General features: G+C 18.1%; 6 protein-coding genes across 6 annotated transcripts; 4 read left to right on the top strand and 2 right to left on the bottom strand.

Moving 5' to 3' along the window:
- Positions 1-112: 112 nt before the first annotated feature.
- PRELSG_0115400 (inositol 5-phosphatase, putative) lies at positions 113-3,820 on the bottom strand (the record flags this gene model as incomplete). Its single annotated transcript, XM_028679567.1, has 1 exon — positions 113-3,820. One exon carries the CDS (start codon positions 3,818-3,820, stop codon positions 113-115), a length of 3,708 nt encoding a protein of 1,235 aa, XP_028531513.1.
- A 1,272-nt stretch (positions 3,821-5,092) lies between these two features.
- ACbeta (adenylyl cyclase beta, putative) lies at positions 5,093-11,128 on the top strand (the record flags this gene model as incomplete). Its single annotated transcript, XM_028679556.1, has 5 exons — positions 5,093-5,185; positions 5,461-5,706; positions 5,809-10,353; positions 10,459-10,851; positions 11,054-11,128. The coding sequence occupies 5 exons, from the start codon at positions 5,093-5,095 to the stop codon at positions 11,126-11,128; spliced, it is 5,352 nt and encodes a 1,783-aa protein (XP_028531512.1).
- Positions 11,129-11,481: 353 nt separating this feature from the next.
- PRELSG_0115200 (conserved Plasmodium protein, unknown function) lies at positions 11,482-13,228 on the top strand (the record flags this gene model as incomplete). The annotated part of the gene is made up of 5 exons (XM_028679544.1): positions 11,482-11,686; positions 11,783-12,333; positions 12,419-12,592; positions 12,676-13,023; positions 13,133-13,228. The coding sequence occupies 5 exons, from the start codon at positions 11,482-11,484 to the stop codon at positions 13,226-13,228; spliced, it is 1,374 nt and encodes a 457-aa protein (XP_028531511.1).
- A 2,056-nt stretch (positions 13,229-15,284) lies between these two features.
- On the top strand, positions 15,285-18,540 carry CNA (serine/threonine protein phosphatase 2B catalytic subunit A, putative; the record flags this gene model as incomplete). The annotated part of the gene is made up of 2 exons (XM_028679533.1): positions 15,285-15,350; positions 17,023-18,540. 2 exons carry the CDS (start codon positions 15,285-15,287, stop codon positions 18,538-18,540), a joined length of 1,584 nt encoding a protein of 527 aa, XP_028531510.1.
- A 1,428-nt stretch (positions 18,541-19,968) lies between these two features.
- On the bottom strand, positions 19,969-20,460 carry PRELSG_0115000 (conserved Plasmodium protein, unknown function; the record flags this gene model as incomplete). Its single annotated transcript, XM_028679522.1, has 2 exons — positions 19,969-20,054; positions 20,151-20,460. The coding sequence occupies 2 exons, from the start codon at positions 20,458-20,460 to the stop codon at positions 19,969-19,971; spliced, it is 396 nt and encodes a 131-aa protein (XP_028531509.1).
- A 605-nt stretch (positions 20,461-21,065) lies between these two features.
- Positions 21,066-22,913, top strand: CYP81 (peptidyl-prolyl cis-trans isomerase, putative; the record flags this gene model as incomplete). Its single annotated transcript, XM_028679511.1, has 1 exon — positions 21,066-22,913. The coding sequence occupies one exon, from the start codon at positions 21,066-21,068 to the stop codon at positions 22,911-22,913; it is 1,848 nt and encodes a 615-aa protein (XP_028531508.1).
- Between the last annotated feature and the right edge of the window lie 335 nt (positions 22,914-23,248).

Genomic DNA, 23,248 nt, shown 5'->3' with positions numbered 1-23,248 from the left:
TCTCATTCATTTTTTCTTCTTATAATAAATTCAATTGTGTTAATGTATATATTTAAATTGTTTTTATTTTTATTTTTTTTTCCTCTTTATTATTATTTTCCTTTATCCATACTTATTTTAAGAATATTTCTCTATTTAAGGGGTTACAATATTCATGATAATTCATATGATTTTCAATTTTATCTTTTAAAACATTAAAGTTACTTATATTATAAAAAGTAAATTGTTTTTTTTTGTTTTCATTTAATTTAACATATTCTTTAAAATCGTTTAGAAAAATATCACAATGATTCATTTTTCTATTAAAGGAAGTGATATTCTTCAAGTAATTTTTAATTTTTTGATCTCTTTCTATAAAATACTTCATTTCAGAAAAATATCTTCTATTAAAATTTTTAATTAATAAACAACTTTTAGAAACAGAATTATAATTTCGTTTAACTTCTTTTGATATTTTTTTATCTATATTGAGAATTTTTTTTTTTTTTGAAATATTCTCATAAGGATCATATTCTTCTAAGAATAGTTTTTCTTCAGAAGATCTTTGATATTTTAAATTATTATTAAAAGAACTTTTGAAATTTTTATAAAAACTTAAATTTAATTTCTTGTAATAGTTCGTTCTGTAAATATAGGATAAATAAAGTTCTGAAAAAAAATTCTCTATTGACCGAGATACTAATAATTCTTTAAGAAAAAATTCCACGTTATATAAATTATATGCAGAACGATTATAATGCTTATCATCTATTACTAATCCTTCTTTTAATTTTGCTATGGTATTATTACTTTTATTACTACAATAATAACTATAAACAAAAAAAAAAAGTTTTATTAAATTCATATTAAAATAGATAGGGGAATACATATAAGACAATTTATATATTTCTTCTTTTTTCTTATGTTCCTTTATATATTTTATATTTTTACTGAGTTTATGATATATTGAAGAAAAAAATATTCTTTTATTTTTTCTTCTTTCAATTTTCTTTTTATTAATAAAAATTTTTTTAATATTAGTGTTATTTTGATCATCTGAGAGATTTATAGCATCATTATTTTTAATTAATTGATAAAATTCTTCATTATTATGATACGTATACTCTATGTGATTTTTCATTAAAGATTTTTTGCATTTTTGATAATTTTCCTTTTTAACTCTATAATTTTTTGGTTTTTTTTTTATAATGGAAGATATATTAATTAGCATATAATTATAAGGTAATTTATATACTTCATAATAATTTAGATAGCTTTTTAATAATAAAGAAATGTTTTTATATTTTTTAAAATTTTCAACAATTTTTTTAATATCCTTTTCATAAGTACCAACGTTTATTACACAATAATTATCATCTTCAAAAAAATCATTCTTTTGTGATAAAAGATTTATGTGATATAAAAATATTAATCTTACATTATAATTTGTAAAAATGCTATAATAAAAAAGAAAAAAAAAATTAAAATAAATTTTTAAGTAGTTTAAATAATTATAACAAGCTATATATCTCCATAATTTGAATCTAAATATATTTTTGTTTTTGAAAATAAAATTAAAATTGTTTTTGTATGCATTGTAAAATTTATATATTTGTGATGCATAATTAAAAAAGTAAAAGAATTTGTCTATATCTCCTTTTTGATCATTTACATATAAATTGATTAATGAATTTGAATTATTATTAGAAAAATTGCTATATCCATATGATAAAATATTGTTTTCACTAAAGGAGATACGTAATTTATTTGCATTGTAAAGGTGTTTAAATATATTTGTATTGCTAAAACAACGATAAAACTTAAAATTTTTATACATATTAGAAATAATTTTTTTTTCTTCTTTTATCTCTGTAGAGGAGAATAAAGTCTTAAAAGAAGATGAACTTCTAATATTTTTATTTGTTTCTCCCTTTTTTTTTTTAGAATTTTTTTCTAAAACACTGGATACCTTGTCGTTTATTTCATTATTTTTAAGTATATTCTTAATTTTTATTTTATTTTTTATTTTTATTTTAAATGAATTACTTATTATAGTTTTTCCTTTTTTAAGTATTTTTTTTTTTCTATATGCATTAATTTTTCTTTTATCTTTTTTTTTGTTCTTTAAATCTAATAATGATTCTATTTTGTAATAAAAATGTTCCAATGGGATTACCCACCAAAATATATTATTTCCATTGTCTTTAAAATAAGTGTTATGAACTAAATTATCAAGATCATTTGAATTTTTTATTTCTTTAAGCTTTGAATTAATTACACCCAAATACAAATTAATAGATTTCTGCTTTTCTAAATCATTAAATGAGCTTATATAATGTCTTTTAATCGAAGTAAATAACTCTTTTGATTGAATAAAAATATTTGAGCTTTTTCCTGTTGTATATTTTTTGTGAGCCGTTGATCCAGCATACTGTTTTGAAATAGCATCACCTAATTGTTCATATAACTGAGATAAATGAGAAATTACTTTTATACTCAAGTTATTTTTATTAATTAATTTTGTTAATTTAAGAAATTTATTGAAAATGTATATATTTATAAATAACTGTGCAGCATTAGTTCTGTCTAAACAATCAACACAATTAAATCGGAGGATCCCTCGTTGAACTAAAATAAGCTTAAAATTGTTTATATAAAAAAAACCAATATTATTTAATGAAAAATTAAATAATAATTTTAAATTATTCTGTGTATACTTTGAACCAATGCTATATGCTTTTCTTAAATCTAGATGTTTATAAATAATTTGAATTTTTTTTGGTAATTCTTTATTAATAGAATCAATGCATTTCTTATATTCTTTTGATAAAATATTCTCGTCAGTATATTTGTTTTTACTTAATAAATTTACTACAGTTATAGGATACCCATATTTTTTAAATAATAATTTAAAATGATTTTTACTACAAGTATAATTAATATCATTTTTCATAAATTTTATTTTGGGTTTTTTTAATAACTTATAATTCACAGTTTGCTTCCAAAATATAGGTATGGATCCTCTTAATTGAGCATATGACAGTATTGCATTAAAATTATTTTTCTCAAATAAAATAAATTCTGATTCTACTTCATTTGCTGAAAATCCTTTGGAGTTTATCCCTCTTTTTCTGTATCTAGTACCTGCATATTTATTACATCTTCTTGCTATAAAGGTTATATCTATACCTTTTCCCGAACAGTAAAATTTTGATTGTATTAAATATCCATTTATTAAAAATAAACAAATGAATAAATTATTTTTAACAAAATGTTTGCAATGATATAAATTCCAAATAAAATGGTTTCTATAATTTTTATTATATATCACATTTCCCTTTAAAAATTCTTTTTGAATAAAGTAATTATCTTGAACACAATTAGATAAATTATATGTGTATGAAAAATATAAATATTTATGATTTATATTATTATAAAAAATTTCTATTAACTCATTTTCTTCATTATAATTTTCAAAAACATTTTCTTTAAATGGAATTAATAAAACATTTTTAACCACATATATTTTATGTTCATTAAATAAGCAAGCAACTTTCTCCTTTTTTGTTAGTACATATAAATAAGGAAAATTCAAAAATTTAATACATCCTAATATCCCTTCACAATTACATAAAAATGTTAACTTTTTTTCTTTTAAAAAATTACGATACAAATTTTTCTTAAATAATTGAAAATTTCCATTTATTTGAATTTCTTTTGTTTTTGCTACTTCAGTTATTTCATATGCATCTTCCTTCTTACTTATTCCTATAATAAAAATACTTTCTTCATTTGAATATATTTTATACTTTCTGAAAGCTGTTAAACATGATAAATACATTTTTTTTTTTTACATTTTTTCTGTATATATATATATATATATTTTTTTTAATTAATTTTTTTTGTATATTTTTTCGTTTTATACTTTTTATTTTTGTATATTATTTTGTTTTTATATAATTTTTTTCATTTTGTTACAATTTTAATTTAAAATATTTTTTGTTTTTACACATAATATTTCATATTTTTCCGTTCATATTTTTTTTTTTTTTTTTTTAAATCTTATTACACTTTTTTTTTTCTCTCATTCTTTTATTTTGTACATTGTATTTAAAAAAATTTTTTTTTTATATTTTATTATATGTTTTTATATTATTTCATTATTTATTTTAATATATAATTTTAACGAAAATTCCTTACTTATTTCTTTAAGAATTATTTTTGTATGCATAAAAGAAACAAATTTTATTTCTCCATCCTAAGTATGCTTTTTTAAATATTTGTATTATTTTAATTTTAATTTTCATTCTTAATTTTATTAACTATAAAGATTAGATATAATTATTTAAATGCGTCCTAATTCTAACAATAATATTTTTTTTTTTTTTTTAAAACAGAAAAAAAAAGAGAATAATTCTGTATAAAAATTTATTTTTAATTAATGTTTTTAACTTTTTTTTTTTTTTTTTTTATAAAATTTTTAATATATCACATAAATTATATATATTTCTTTTTTATTAATATTTTTGGAAATATGCACAATAATTATAACAATTTAAAGTTACTCATTTTTTTATATTTCATTTTTGTTGTCTTTACTCATTTTTATATCTAATAAAAAAATTTGAAAATATGTTATAAAATTCAATGTTAGAGAATACAGGATAAAAGAAAAATATAACTTTTTTATTTTGAGATATTTAAAAGCAAATATTTTATTAATTTGATGTCTAGTAGAATAATTTGTTCTTTTTAAATTTTGTAAATGTATTTTTTTTTTTTTTTTTTTTTTGCAATTTCTATTTTTACTTTTTCAATGAAACTTGTTTGATTTTTTTATTAAATATGTAAATTATGGCTTTCTTTCTGTCTTTCTTTTTTTTTTTTTTTTTTTTTGTATATAGCAACTTTTTGTATGTTTTTTAAATATTTTTTTTAATTTCTTCATTTCATTTTTAATTTTCATTTATTTTTTTTTGTCAAATTTTTTTATTCTATCATAAATAAATATCACTTTTTTTTTTTTTTTATGTTTATTCATCTATTTTTTCTTATTTCATTGTAAACACAATTAAGAAATTTATTCTATTTTTTAAAATGTCAAACTTAAAAGATGATCAAAAATATTTTTAGTGAATATTTGAAATCTTACGATAATAAAGATTTAAAAAATGAAGAAGTAAATAAGTTAAGCAAAAATTACTCGGTAAGCATAAGAATGTTTTACTCAAAACAAAAAAGTGATATTTTTTGATATGGTTTATTAATATGCATATGTGATACAGCAATAACAATCATATAAAAAAAAAGAAAAATCTATATAAATTGTCTTTTTAGATAATTTTACTTCTATACATGATAATCACATGCATTTTACGTATATATTTTTTTTTTTTTTTTTTTTAATATACATAATAATATATGAAATATGTGTGCTTTTTTGTTTTCTCATATTTGCATTTACATTTATGTGTATATTAGGATGACTATACTTCAGATTGGAGATGGTTGAGTATAAAGTGTGAAAGATTAATCGAAAATGAATTATTTAAAAAATCTAATAAAGAAAATGAAACAAAGGAATATAAAAATTTAATAAAAGCAAATGAAAATATGACAAATTTTAAATCATTCTTCCCCAAAATTTTATTAAATTTGTATAGTAAATGTGATAATCCTAGTAAATTTTTTTCTAATCTAGTTATTCAAAATTTTAATGCAGTAGTGGTAATACTTTTATATATCAAATTTATTAATACATTTATTAAATAATATATTTATTTATAATTTATTAATATATTAACTCCTTTTATTTCTTAACATCTTCAGTTTTTTTGCGATGCAAGTGGATTTTCAAATTTAGCAGAGCAGTTAGACAAAAGAATAAATGGAACAGAACTATTAGGAAACTGTTTAAATAAATTTTTTAATATTTTGATTAAAATAATAGATTACTGGGGAGGTGATATCGTAAAGTTTAGTGGAGATGCAGTCATGGTAATATGGCCTATAAACAAAAGTAAAAACATAAAAAATAAAAAAAATGATATAAAAAAAAATCCTATTCATACGAATGTAATAAAAGAAATGAATGAAAGTAAAGAAAAATGTTATAAAAAAATTGAAGAAAATAAAAGTTGTTATAATGAAAATGTAAAAAAAATATGCTTATTAGCTTTGGGTTGTTGTATAGACATTCATAAATTATTAAATAAATTCCCAACACCAATTGAAAATAAATTTTTAAAAGTTCATATAGCTATAACATATGGTGAAGTTAGCTTTTTACAAATTGGAAATGTATTGAATAAAAGAGATTATTTATTATCTGGAAAACCATTAGAAGAAATAGGTGTAGGTGAAGCATTAGCTAAAAATGGAGAAAGTGTTTTATCTACTTCCTTTTATGAAAATGTAAAAGAGAAAATAATAGTACAAGAAACTCCAAAGAAAAATTTCTACTTATTTATAAAATTGAAAGAAGATATAAATATGAGAGAATTAAAAGAGGAATACGAAGATCAAGAAGATAATATAATATATGATAATTTCGATATATTACTGAAAAGTTTTATACCAGATATTGTTTACAGAAAGCTATCTATTGGATGTAATGTGTTTTTTAACGAAATAAGAAAAGTTACCATTATTTTTGTTTCGGTAAAAGATATAGATACTTCTAATATGATAGGGGTTCACTCTGCACATAGTATCATGAAATTAACACAGAAAGCGGTTTTTACTATGGAAGGGACTATTAATAAATTTATTTTTGATGATAAAGGGATTTTAATTTTAATTATGTTTGGTTTACCACCATTATATCACAGTGATGATTCTATAAGAGCTTTATTAACTTGTTTTAGATTAATAGATGCACTAAAATCATTAAAGTTAAACGGAAGTATTGGAATTTCTACTGGTAGAATTTGGTGTGGTATAGTAGGAAATAAAATTAGAAAGGAATACACAGCTCTTGGTGATTCTGTTAACGTTGCTGCTAGATTATGTTGCAAAGCTGGTAACAAAGAAATTTATGTAGATGAAAATACTTATAATAATTGTAAGCATTTTATATCATTTCAAAAACTTATTTCTATAAAAGTTAAAGGAAAAGATAAACTTATAAAAATATATTCCCCAATAGGAACTATTAATAAAAAATTAATCAATTTTGTTTATAATAACTCATCTGATTCAGATTATTTTACTGATGAAGAATTACTAGCCAATAATGAAAATACAAATCATATCGAAAGTTCAACTGAGAAGCCTCCATCTATGCAAAATGTAGATAATAAAACAAAAGTACAAAATGTAAATAAACATGATGACTATACTTTGAAACAAGACTATGAAGAAGTTACTGATTTTTCGTTTTTAAAAAAAAATTTTTTATTAATTTATTATAAAGATATGTTTCAAGAGAAAATAGAGCATTTATTTAATAAAAAGGATTGTCTCTATTATTTAAGAAAATATCAAAATCAAAATAATTTTTTGTTTAAAAAATTTCATAACAAAAATGAATCCTGTGAATCTAATTTCAAGGAAGAAAATACTCTCAAAGAAAACAGTTATGATAATGATTTATTTTATAACATTATTTATAATATTTCTCCATGTAGTCAAATGAAATCTTTGCATATTGATTATAATAGTTACACAGGTCCTTTGTTTTTACATGAATATTACGATCCTCTCTTTTTTGATTTTAATCAAATTTATCATATTGGGGGGGTTCTCTTCATAGAGGGAAATGAGCATTTAGGAATATTTGAGCTAATGAAATTAATGGCAAAAAATTTAAATAACTTTAAAATATTTAATATAAGTAATATGCCAAATTCATTATATATTAATATTACTAATCCATTATTACCTTGGAAAATTTTATGCAATGAAATTCTAAATATGTGGAAATTATGTGATATGAGAAAAAAAAATATTCTTTATACAAAAAATGATAACTTTAATATTTTAAGAGAATTAACACATCCATCTTATCATTGGTTTTTTAAATGTATGGTTAATATTATTGATGATTTAATTGTTCCTCCAATTAATTTAAAGAAAAAAAAAACAGTCGAAATAAGACAAAAAGGAGAAAAAGTTGACACACAAATAGAGAGTTATAAGGATACAAATACATATAATGATACAGATATAGTAACAGTAACAAAAATGAAAAAAGAATGTAAAAAGAAAAAGGAAAAAATGGAAACTAGCAATAAGGTAAAAAAATACAAAAATAAAAAAAATTCTCATTTTTGTAAAAATATTTCAATTATATTAAGATATTTGTTTTATAATTCTAAAAAAGAAATTAAAAATAATGAAGAAAAATCAAAAGAAAAAAAAATTAAAAAATACGATAAAATAAATAACAATTCTTTAGAAAATATAGAGAATAGGAAACCTAGTAATTTGGATGATAACTTTGAAAAAAAATGGAAAGAAGAAAAAAATTATTCACATAAAAGAAACAGTACAATCCTAAATTATAATCAAAAAACTATAACTGATAGTAATTTTAATTGCAAAAATAAAGAAAATATAAGTAGCTCAACCAAAAAAAGTAATTTAAATGAAGAAAAAAAAAAAGTAAAAAAAGAATGTGGAGAAATAAGTTCGTCTTTACAAAATAACTTTAATAATTATAATAATATGAATAATAATTTTAAAAACAAACAAAAAGAATATAAAATAGGAATTATCAGTTCAATGGTATATTATTTTAGTTTACATGAAAACACTTTTATTATTTTCAATTATAGAGCTGGAACTTCTTTAAATACAAATGTTGAGAAAAACACATGGAAAATCTGCAAAAATATTGCTAAATTAGCTATGTTTAAAAGAAAAAAAATATTAAAAAATTTACAAAATAATTTAAAAAACTGGAGAAAAAATCATTGCAGAAAATGTGACTTTTGCAAAGGTATTTTTAATATAAATACAGAAAATGATAATAATAGTATTTATGAAAACACTGTTAATTTGAAAATCGATAGCGACAATTTTAAGGGAAATCATTCTTCTTTAAAAACGCATATTAATGATTATGATGAAAGTAATTTATCTTTGAGAACTCAAAGATATGAGATTTACGAAAACCGTTTGTCCTTTCGAACTCAGAAAAATGAGATTTATGAAGACGATCTTTCTCTTAATACACAAAAGGAAATTTTAGGAAATACAGTATTCTTAAAAAAGCAAAGCAATGAAATTTTCGAAAATAATTTTTCTTTAAAAACAGAAAACAATAAAATTAATGAAATAGCATTTTTAACAAAAGAAGATTATAATGATTTAAAAAACGAAAAAAATATAACGTTACTTAATAAAAATGATTTTAACCTTGAAAATTATAAGAATGGAGAAATTTTTGAAAAAAAAAATTCTATTAAAAAATCAATAAATGATCAAAATAAAAGCATTTTTCAAATGTTTAGAGAAGAAAAAAGTATTAATGAACGTAAAGCTTCTAAAATATTTTATAAAACATTATATCCTAAGATAAATGATAATATATTATTATATATAGCTGAACAAAAAATGAAAGAAGAATCAAATATTAGAAAATATAAAAACATCATAGATGACGAATGTAATAACAAAAGTTTTCAAAATGCACAAACTAAAAAATCACTTTTATGTAATCCTTTTTTCAAGCATAAGCATAAACCACTTATATTCTTATTTGTAAATGGAGTAAAGGGTAACAATATTAAAGAATTAAGTAAAATAAAAAGATATGCAGAAGAATGTGATGGTTATATAAAATTAGAAAATTTAAATAAGGATGAATTATATAATTTTGTAAGTTTATGTTTAAATATTCATAAAAAGGAAATAGGTAGTGAATTAATTGAATATCTTCATAAAATATGTTTTGGTATACCCAAATTTGTTCAATACACCTTATACTATTTACTTAATAATAATTATATTAAAATGTATAAATATTTATATAATAATAATGAAGAAGAAAAAAAAAAAAAAAAAGTAAATATAAATAAAGAGGAAGAAAATAACTTAGTGAAATCAAAACTAAGCAATAATATATCTACCTTAAAACCAGACAAACTTAATAATTACTATGATGAAATGAGAAACAAGATAGGAAATAATTTAAATAATAATGATGATAATAATAATATTTCATATAAATATATTAACAAAAAAAGCGAACAAACGATTTTAATACAAAATGAATTCATGAATTTTCAAAATTTTAAACCAATTAATAAATCTTTTACTTGTAAAAATTTTGATGAAAAATATGAAATATTAGAAGATCAAGAAAAAAAATATAAATATGAAGTACAAGTAGTTAAAGATTTAAATACAGCTCCATTAATTCCTCGATTAGTAAAAAAAAAAAAATTAGAAATAATGAAATAAAAAAAATAGTTATATAAAAACAGTAAAAACAATATATATATATCATTTTTTTTTTTTTTTTTTTTTTTATAGACAGCATATTGCATGTCTTTAATTGATAGTTTAAATCAGGAAGAACAATTATTGGCAAAAATTTGTTCTTTTTTTAATGAAAAATTTAATATTAAAAAAATGGAATATATATATCCAAAGTATATTTCAAGATCTGAACTAAAAAAGATAATTGTAAACTTAGTTAAAAAAAATGTATTTTGTGTTTATGAAGAGAAAAGAAATAAAACAAATAATTTATCTAAAGATAATGTGAATTCTATTCATAATATCAATTTTATTTATCGTGATATATATAATAAAATGAGTAATTTTTATGAGAAGAAAAATAAAATTCATCCAATATTTAATAGACACTCAAAAATATCAGATAATGAAATATTTTTTTATATAAAAAATTTTTCATTAAAAAAGGTTATAATAAAAAAAAAATATATAAATAAATAAAATAATTAAGTAAATTCAATAAAAAAAATAATAATGTCTACCAAGTTTTATTGTATTATTAATTTTATTTTAAAATCTTATGCATATTTTTTTTTTTATTACATATTATTCTCATATATTTTTTTTTTCTTTTTCTTTTTTTTTTTTTTTGTATCGTCTGCTTTCATAGGTTCTAAATGACTTACTCGAAACTGAAGAAAAAATGTATATAAAAAAAATTTACAAAAAATATATAGAAGATTAAAAGAAACTTAAAGAAGAATTATATTTTAAAGATTAGGAGGAATTGTACTTTTTATAGTTCACATTTCTTCATCTTAATTATTTTTGCCACATAACCTTTTTTTTTCGTTTTTTTTTGTTTTTTTTTCCATTTTTATTTTTTTTTAAATTTGTAGTACACACAACATACACATTACATGTATTTATATAAAAAATATTTTTGTAACTTTTTAAAATTTTAAAATTGCTATTTAAAAGCTTGTATATATAAAAAAGAAAGTTTGAAAATTACATAAAACCTATTTAAGATACGTTTTATTTATAAGAAAATTTAATGTAAAAAAATATTATTTTGTTTTAATCATATGGTTCATAATGGGAAAAGAAAAAAAAAAACTGTTTAAAAATTATAATTCTTTTAAAAAGAATTTAGTAAATATTATTCCTTTAAAAAAAAATATTATAAATGAATTGGAATCAAATCAAAAAGAAAAGAAAATATCCACTGATCTAATTACTTTTTCAGAACAACAATATATAAATTCAGAAATTTATGATAAGATTCTTAATTTAGATAGTCGTATTATGCAAAAATTAAAGAAAATATGTACATTTTAATAATCATTTACTTTTTTTACTTGACTTTAATTTATTTTATTTTTTTCTTAATATATAGAAGGTAAAATTCAAAAAAGTAAAAAAAGTTCAAATTTTTCAAAAAATGGTTATATTGATGATTTCCTATATGAATACAAGAATAACTACGAAAATATTTTAAGGAAAAAAACAGATAAAAATAAAAAAAATGGAAAAAAAGGAAAAAATGAAGAAACAGAAGAAACAGAAGGAGAAGATGGAGAAGGAGAAGAAGAAGAAGAAGAAGAAGAAGAAGGAGAAAGAGAAGGAGAAGGAGAAGGAGAAGGAAAATATGGAGAAGAAGAAAAAGAAGGAATATATGAAAATGAAATAGAAGAAAGATATTATCATAAAAAATTAGAAAACAAACAATATGATAAACAGTATGTTGACGAATATAATGAAAAAGAAAAATATAAAGATGCATATGAATGTGAAAAGGAAGAAATAAATGTAGATAAAAAAAGTGAAATAAAAAAAGAAGAGTCTATAAATTACAATTATTGGAAAGATATTGTATCAAAAAATAATATAATATTAAATAAAAGCAGAAATGATATTAAAAATATTTCTGAAGAAAGTATTATAAAAGTAATAATTTATATATATTTAATTTTCCTTTTTTTAATCATACACGTAGTTTAATAATTTAAAAATATATAATTTTATTTTGAAGGATATACTGTTAGATATATATAAAAATACAGTTGAACACAAAAAGACTAATTTTTTATGTTTAGAAGAAATTTTAAAAAAAATAAATTTAATATTAAAAAAGCAAATTGAAATGAATAATGCAAGTATTTCTCATAAATCAGAAAGACAATTATTATTTCAAAATATTTACGAAGTATTAAATATGTGAAAAACCAATAAAAAAAAAAAAAAGAACGCATATATATATATACAATTTTTTTTTCTTTTTAATTACAGTTAAAAAAGCAAATAGCAGATAAAGCTTTTAGTTCTTTATCTAATAAGGATTTTACTAAATGTTGTATTAAAAATATCTGTGAGGAAAATATGAGAAATAAAATTGATAAAGCTGTGAAAGGAGACATTTTAAATTTTAAGAAATTAGAAAAAATAAATAAAAAAAACGATAAATATTTTAAAGATGCTTATGAAAACTCTAAAACAAAAAATGAAAATATAAATTTATTTTTGTATCATTTAAATGAATTAGAAAAAAGTATATATACATTTACTCATTTTTGTAGAAATATTTCTAGTCTAACATATCCTGATGGAAGAATTGGCTTAAATTCACTTGAACAAAAAGTATATACATATTACTCATTTTTATTTTCTCTTTTAAAAAAATTTAAAGATAGTACTTCTTATTTCTTCTCTTTCTTTTTTTTTTCTATTAAACGTTTTATTTTTGTAGGTTTGTCTATTTCTGCATGATCCCAAAGCAATGAGATTAATAAGAAGCCTTGAAAAAAATTTAACTAAAATAAAAAGTATTTGCACAAATATTTAGAATAAATAATAATGTAAGAAATTATATTCATTATTTTTACTTTTATATTTTAAGAAAAATATGTATAAGCGATAATATATATTTTTTTTTCTTAAGTTGTCCATACATATTTTTAATGTAATACCTTTTGAAAGTAAAACATTTATAAATTATTGAAGTATAATGAGCTTCATTTAGAATTCATACAAAGTTATACTAGTAATATCTTAAGGAAATATAATATTTCTAAGAAATGTTCATTGTTTTATATATATTTTATTATCTCAATATATATATATATATATATATATATAACAAAATAAAAAAAAAAATTTGGCAATTCATATAAGGAATAACCTATAAGAATTATATAAATAATTTCAATTAAGTAATTTTTATCTCCCATTTAATTTATTATAAAAGACAATATTTAATCTTTTGCGAATATAAAAAAAAAAGAATACGAATAAAAATGACTCTTTTTTTGACTCTAAAGTAACTTAAAATTAGCATATACATGATTTAAAAAATCTTTAATTGTATAATAATAAATAGATTTTATACAGTAATTAATTTAAATTAATTGTGCTAACAACATGTAAGTTTATTTTAAAAAAAAAAAAAACTATGGGCTTATTTCATTAGTTTGATATTATTATTCTACTATAGAACATAATATTCTCAACTGATTTTCATGTTTTACTCTTTAAAAATTTAAAGTAAAAAATATACATCTACATTAATTTTTTTTAATTTTTCAAATAAAAAATAAAATCAGCATTCAAAAATTTTATAAACTATTCTTAATTATAATGCACATAATTTAATGATTTAAAAACTTTAAAAAATTGAAAATTATGTCTTTATAATTAAAAAAAATAAAAATGAAGCATAGAAGCTTTATATGCTCTATACTAATAAATTTAGAAACACATTACTTTATAAAGAAGAAATAATTCTTTACATTTTACAATATGATTTTTCAAAAAAACATTTTGCATTTAATATATTTCTTACCTTTGAAAATATATATATAAAAAAATATTTTAATTTAAATATACAACATATTTTTAATTTGCAAGTAAATTATTTTCTATAAAAGTATTATACATATTATTTTTATTTTATTTTGTTTTTATCTTTAATTATAAAATTCAGAATGAAATATTTATGCCTCTTTTTTTTTTTTATTTTTTTTTTTTTTTAATAGCTAATGCAGAAGTATAAATGAAGAAAAAATTAGACTAAAATATTTTTAATAATAACATTACTTTTAAAAATTAATAAGCCATATTTTAACTATTATTAAGAATTTTTGTTAAGATTACATGATAGTGTTTCAAATCTATGTGGTAAATTTCATAATATTATTTTTAATTACAATAAAATCATACATTAATATTATTTCGAATATCTTTTACACAATTTTTATTTTTGTATATTCAACAACACACATGCACACACACATAAAAAGAAAATTTATTTTTTTCTTTTTGTGCAAATTTATTTTTTTATAATGTAGCTTATTTGTGCAAAAAAAAAAAAAAAAATTTTGTAAATTAATTAAAAAAAAATAATGCAAAATAAACAAATCAATATATATATTTTTAAACTATTATAAATACATAAATATATATATATATATATATATATATATATATATATATATATATATATATATACCTATATATTTATATATATAGTAAAAAAAAAAAAAATTAAAATAATGCTATTCTGTATTTCATAATAAATAAATATATATATAGATATATTTATAAATATTTCTCTTTACATTTGTCAAAATCTATATAATTCTATGTTTTTACACCTTATATATTTACCAAAATATATTTGTCAGTTATCCTACTTTAATTCATTTAATACGTCTTTTTTTTTTAAGTTTAAAAATTTTTCCTATTTTTAATAATGTAAAAAATAGTGTAATAACTGGGGGAAAAAAGAAGATTTTTTAATAAAAAAATAAACATTTTGAATATCATTAAAAGAAAAAAAAGAGGGAAATTACGAATTTAATAAAATATAGAAAAAAAAAAAAAAAATTATTAATACAAAAAAAATGGAGCCATTACCTGATCCAAAGAATGACAGACAAGTAAAGGAGGTTGAACCCCCACCAGCAAAAGTAAAAATAATATTCACAATCCTTAAATTATTTAAATAATTTTAATAAAAAAATATTCATAAATTTATTTCATTTTTTTATGTATTTTATGTTATTTTATGTAAATATACATACTATTAATACTTTTTATCGTAAAATTGTTTAATTTTTCTATAAACATATTAATAATAATGCAAATATATAATTTTTCAAGTATATTATTCATCATATATATATATATATATATATATATATATATATATATACATTATTGAAAATTATTATATTTAAACAAATATACAAGAAATATTTCATATTTACAACAGTACAACTATTAGTTTATATATTTATCATTAAATATAATTTTTAAGATTTACGTTTAAATATATTAATTCTCAATAATGAAGATATTACAATATTTACTTTATAATGATAAAAATATTCTATAATAAGAAAAATATATTATTTTAAAATGAAAATACATTTCTATTAACACAATTTTGACTATATCCTAGATATTCAGAAGTGTGTAGTTTGATAACACTAAACAAATTTTTATTGTAATACAAAAATATGTAATATGAAAAATTCAAAAATATCCATTGAAAATGATAAAATTATATAAAAAAAAAATAGTAAAATGTTTATGTGTTGCTAGGCATGACATTTATTTATTTAAGAATATTTTATAAGTCTTTTACTATTAGCATTTTAAAGATTATTCTTTTGTATAAATTATACTGTATATTTAAAAAAAAAAATAAGGAATTTCTTTTTCTTTTTCATTATATTAATGAAAATATTATTTTATATTCAGATAAATATATATATATAGATATTGTGTAAACACTAAAATCTTACTAAAAAGAAATATTTTTTTTTCATTTCCAAGAATAATTAAACATGAAAATTCTTTTTTTAAATTTATGTAATTTTTATTAAGTTATATATTTGATTGAAAAGAAAATATATGCAGAAGTAATTAATTAAATATTATATATATATATATTGGGAGTGATAAATAAGAGATGTAAGAAAAGAGATATATGTCTAGAAAAATATAGTATAAAAAAAAATTTTATATTATTATGGAAAATAAATGGATAAAAATTTATAGTACAACAAATAAAATATAAAAATATATATTAATAAGAAGAAAAATTGGTAGTGAGAAATATATTTTAGACAAAAAAAAAAAATTATCAAAAATATTTCTTTAAAAAAATATCATACACATTCAATAGATAGAAGTATATATATATTATTTAATTCTTTATTCAAATTTAATTAAAAAAAAATCATAAAATAAACGTTTAAATTTTAAATATATTTTATTTTGAACAATGTATCTGTTATGAATATAAAACAAAACTTATTATTTTAATTTATTTTAAAATTATGAGTATGATCATTTTTTATTTAATACAAGAGAAATTTCTAATTTAATAATATAGCTTAATGAAATATTATTAATTTGTAAAAAGTTTTGTAGAAAAAATGAAAAATTATTTATTTTTATATATTTTTCATAATTTTTACATTTTTGTGTTTTTGTATATATATATATAAATATATTTTTTTTTTTTTTTAAAATAAAGTATATATTGTATTTATTAATGGTATATATATTGTCATATATTTATTATAAACATTATGATCAGTTAATAATTTTTTTTTTTTTTTTCTTTTAAAGCCTTTAAATTTAGATTTATTATATCCTAATGGTACCGACGAGCCACCAGACTATAAAGTATTAAGAGATCATTTAAAAAAAGAAGGAAGAATAAGAAAAGAAGATTGTTTAGATATAATAAAAAAAGTAATTGATATAGTGAGTAACGAACCAAATTTGTTAAGGTTAAAAGACCCTATAACAATAGTTGGTGATATACATGGCCAATATTATGATTTACTAAAATTATTAGAAGTTGGTGGAAATCCAGACAATACTCAATATTTATTTTTAGGTGATTATGTAGATAGAGGATCATTTAGTATAGAAGTACTATTATTATTATATGCATTAAAAATAAATTTTCCTGATAGAATATGGTTAATACGAGGAAATCATGAATGCAGGCAAATGACAACCTTTTTCAATTTTCGAGATGAATGTGAATATAAATATGATATAGTAGTTTACTATGCATTCATGGAATCTTTTGATACTATACCATTATCAGCAGTAATTAACGGGAAATTTTTAGGTGTCCATGGTGGTTTATCACCAGAATTAATTTTATTAAACCAAATTTGCTCTTTTACAAGATTTCAAGAGCCACCAAGATCAGGTATTTTTTGTGATATATTATGGGCAGATCCTATTGATGAGGATAAAGAAGAACATACTATTCAAACAGAATCATATTTTCCAAATGATATAAGAGGTTGTAGTTATTTTTTTGGTTACAATGCAGCTACAACCTTTCTAGAAAAAAATGGGTTATTGTCAATAATAAGAGCTCATGAAGCTCAATTAGAAGGTTATAAAATGCATCAAACAAATTTAAAAACAGGATTTCCTATAGTTATAACAATATTTTCTGCACCCAATTATTGTGATGTTTATAATAATAAAGGAGCTGTTTTAAAATTTGATAGCAACACTTTAAATATACAACAGTTTAGCTTTTCTCCTCATCCTTATCATCTTCCGAACTTTATGAACTTATTTACATGGTCATTACCTTTTGTTAGTGAAAAAGTTACGGAAATGCTTTACTCTCTTCTAAACTATAGTGCCAATGATACAGATGATGATATAAATGATGTTGTACTACCAGATGAAGTTATACAAATCTTAAATTATATTGATGAAAATAATAAAAAGGCTGCTGCTTTAAATAATGATGACAAAGAAGATAATATAGAAGAGAACTTAAAAGAAAATGATATTAAAACAGAAGAGGAGACAATAGATAAAAAAGATTATGAAGAAAAAATTAAAAAAAATGATGGAGGACAAGTTCCAAAAGATAGATCTGATGCATTAAGAAAAAAAGTTCAATCGGTTGGTAGATTAATGAGAGTATTCAGAACTTTAAGAAAAGAAAATGAATTAATTGTTCAACTAAAAGGATGTAGTCCCGGATATAGAATCCCTGTTGGTCTATTATTAACTGGAAAAGAGGGTTTAGAAAATGAATTAGAAAAATTCACTAAAGTTAAAGAAATAGATAGTATTAATGAAAAAAGACCATTTAATGAATAAAATTCTGAAAAATTAAATGAAATCATATAAAATTTAGTAAAAGTAATTTTTATGAAATGGCTTAATTTATTGTGATTTAAATTTAAATAATTTAAAACAAGGATACATATATGTATTAATATATATACCTGTATATATATAATATTTTTTTATATACCCAGACACTTATTTGTTTATATAAAACTATTACTTTTTTAAAAGTATGAGAATTTATACATATATGTTATTTTTTATTAAAAAAAGAATATATGTATAAAAAGTTTGATTTTTTTTTTCTTTTTTCTTTTTTTTTTATAAATATAATATATATTTGAAATGAATACATATATTCTATAATTATTAATATATATATATATATATTTATATATATATATATATATATATATATATATATATATAATACATATAATATTGATTAGCATTTGTCCTATTATTTTGAATTGTAAATAAGAAATATATATATATATATATATATATATATATATATATATATATATATATATATATATATATTTTACAATTCTAAATAAATATAATGATAAAGATATATTTTAAATGGAATATACTACCTAAAATGAAAAAATAAATATTTTTAATAGAAATTTTTTTTATAGTGCATAACTAATAATATCTATATGAAATTAATATATATATAGAAATAAAACATTAGAACTTATATATATATATATAATTTTTAACTTCATATTTTTAAATAAAATAAAATTAAATATATATTTTTATAAATTTTTGTAAAAAAAAAATATGAAAAAATGCATTTATATATCTACACATTTATCTCAATTTTAGTAAAAAAAAAAAAATATATACACATTTTTTGATATTGTAATTAATAATAAAGTATTTTATATTTATTAAATAATTTTTAATATATAATTTATTTAACAAATATATATTTGCTTAATAAAGAAAAAGGAATTTTGTTTAAAAACATTTAGATGCCTTTTTTTTTTTTAATCTACTTTATACATATTTCTATTAATATTCATATACATAAAATTTTGCTATGAATTATGTTAAATTTTTTTTTTCTTTCTTTATATGTACCCTATAAATTAGATTTAATTATATATTTTTTGGTTATATTTATAGGTATTCACTAATAAAGCTATATTCCAATTTTAATTTTTTTTTCTTTTAGTATATAAAGTTTTGACTAAATTAAAATGATAAAAAATTAAAAACTTTTAATTTTATATTAAATTAATATCTTTTAATTTTATTATATATTAAAATTTTCTTTTTCTTTTTTTCTTTAAAAAGTAATCATTTAATATTCTTACAGAATATTTCTTCTTTTAAAAATATATCAGAAGTATATTATTAGTTTTATTAAAAAAAAAATTAATAAATAAAATAATAATCAAAAAATATATTTAGAAAAAAGAAATATTCATTTTTTAATCCTTCTTATATATTATAAGCATACATAAAGGTGTTATAATTTTGAGAATCATCTACTTCATTTAATCTATCATCACGTTTTGAATTATCATCTAACAAATGAAAAAAATGAAAATTTAAAAATAATTTTTATATTAATAATAAATATATTTAAAAAAAAATAAAATAAAGAAGTTAAAAATAATTACTTAATATTTTAAAAGGGTTCTGATCTATATATAATTTTCCGTCAATATTATATATACATTTTCTATAATCATAGAAGAAAAAATAATTTTGAATGCTGTTTGTATTTTTTGTATTTAAGTATTTATCTTTGTGCTTTAGGCAAACATCTAATGATATATCATGATTTAATAAATTATCTTTTATAGTATTAATATTAATTTTCTCATTTTTTTTTTCCTCAATATCTTCATAATATTGAGAATTCTCAATCTTTTTCGGAAAAAATACTTCTTCTAATGGTGAATATTCATATCTCTTCTTTAAACCCATTTTGTAAATAAAACAGAACTAAAATTTTTTATTTCAACGATTTTATATTTATATATATATATATATATATATATATATATTTTTTTTTTTCTATATAAGATTTTTAATAAAAAAATATCGTTAAAATATTTATCATTCAAAAAAAAAAAAAAGTTAAATTTTTTTTTTTTTTAAATTGTGCAGAATATTTTAAGAAAAAATTACAAATCAATTTTTTCCTTTTTTTTTTTTATGGCATTTTATATTTATGAATTTTTTTTTTTTTTTGAAAATTTTAAAAGGTTTTATAAATTAAAATGAAAAAATGTTATAAAAAGTAATATTTATATATATATATATATATATATATATATATATATATATATATGTAGAAGAAAGTATTAATAAAAAAAAGTATATATGAATTGTTTTCTGAAATAAAATTTATAAGAGTAGTTATATAAACCTTTTTCTTATAATAATTTTCATATAAATTGTATTATAAATATAAAAATACATTTGTATGTATATTCCTTTATTCCTTTTATATATATATATTTTTTATTTTTTTTTTTGATGTAAATATATATATAATCAATATATTGGCAATCACATATGTAAAAAAAATGGGAAGAAAAAAATATGTATATTTAGAATTTTCAATAAATACAATTATTTTAGGAAAAGTTTATTTTGAATTATTTAATGATGAAGAAATAAAAAAATCAACTGAAAACTTTTTAAACTTATGTAAAGGTAATAAATATCACAGTATTTATTCTGATGAAATTCTATCCTATAAAAATTGTAAAGTGGAAAAAATTAAAAAAAATAAATGTATAAAAAGTGGATATTTAAGAAATAAAATAACTTATGAAAATAGAGTAAATAGTAATTTATCAAAAGAAAATAAATATGAAAAACTGGAATGTATATATGGAAAGTCGTATAAAAAAGAATATTCAAAAAGAAGGCATTTAAATGCTGGGTTACTAACAATGGTAGAAATCGAAGATAAAAAATATTCGTCTATATTTAAAATTACTTTAAATAAAGTAAATAAATATAATAATAAAAATATAATTATAGGAAGAGTTATTAAAAATATGCATATACTAAGAGCAATAGAAATAATCCCTGTAACTAAGAATTTTATGCCTAAAATAAATGTTTATATTTCTGATTGCAATGAAGTAAGTGAATCTTTTTTTAAAAGTGATAAAATTTCATCAAGACAATTATATATTGATAATTTATTTGCAAATTTAAATGAAAAAAAAACTAATGACGATGATGATGAGTTAGAGGTAGAGGCAGAGGATGATGACAAATATTTTGATAGTAATAATGATGATTATGTTTTTGGAAAATTTCAATCAAAAAAAAAAAAAAAAAAAGAAATTACTGAAAAACAAAAAGGTATTGAATTGTTAAATAAGATTCTCTCAGATATAGATAATATTTCTAAAAACAAAGTTCCTTTTAGGAAAAGCGGTGAAATAAGTTTTGATAATTTGAAGGAATGTATAAATAATACCAATGAAGAGAAAGTTTCATCAGATAAAATTTCAAAACAAGATATAGTAGAGAATGAAAGTGAAAAGGAAAATAATAAAATAACAAATAAAGATAATTCTCTTATATATTCATATGAGTACAATAACTTAAACAAACAAATGTCAGAAAGAGAGAAAAAATTGCTAAATATACAATTAAAAATTAATCAATCAAAAGCATTAAATCAAATGGAAGTTCAAAGAGAAAAGTTATATGGAAATTCTAACAATCAAATGAAAAAATTCAGAGAATATTTACAATACAAGCAAGAGAAAAACCTAACAATTAAAAATACAATCCCTCAAGGAAAAAATAAGAATGAATCTAATAAAGATATAAATAAAAATAAAGGTGAGGAAAATGAAGAAAATAGAGAGGAAGAAGAAGAAGAAAAAAAAAAAGAGATAGAACTAAAAGAAAAAGAACAAAATGAGGATAATGAAAAAAATAGTAAAAATGAAAAAATAGCTGAAAGTAGTGATGAAGAAAACAAAAAAAATTATAAACTTTATAATACCAGTGCAGTTAAAGTAAAAAGTATAATGAAAAAAAAAAAGAAAAAAAATGCTTTTGATTTAGATAATGATATAGATTTATATAAGAAAATAAAATTTAATTTTTCTATAAATAGAAAAATATATGATGAAAAGAAAAAATTGTTTGGTGATAATTTTTATGGAAACAATTTATTAATTAATGATAACTCAGTATGTACAGAAAACGATAAAAATAAAATTTTAGAATTCTGCAAAAAACAAGAAGAATTAAGAAGTAAATTTAGTAGAAAAAGAAATGAAGAAAATGAATTATTTAAAAATTATATTAATAAAAGAAATAAAATATACAATAAAAAATTAGATCGTTATTTTAATAAACACACAATAGAAATAAGGCAAAATCTTGAAAGAACAATTTAAAAATATTGACAACATACATATTGAGAATAAAATCGGCTTAATTTTATAACCTTGTAATTTTTTTTTGTATATTTATTTGAAATTTTTTTTACAAAATGTTAATTTAAAATGAAATAATTAAATTAACCTTTTTTTTTTGTTGTTGTTTCTTTTAAGTTTTTGTTTATTTTCTTTTTTTTTTTTATATAATTAATTTTATTTTACTTAATCTTTTCTTTTACTTGATTTCACTTTATTTTATTTTTTGTTTTTAAAATAATTCTTATTAGAAAAGAAAATATCTTATAAAACAAAGTTCAATTTGTTAAAAAAAAAAAAATTAAAAGGAAATAAGT

This window comes from Plasmodium relictum, assembly GCF_900005765.1.
Source record: "Plasmodium relictum strain SGS1 genome assembly, chromosome: 1".
NCBI lineage: Eukaryota > Apicomplexa > Aconoidasida > Haemosporida > Plasmodiidae > Plasmodium > Plasmodium relictum.
The sequence above is the reverse complement of the archived record's forward strand: the minus strand, read 5'-3'. Positions and strand labels throughout refer to the sequence as shown.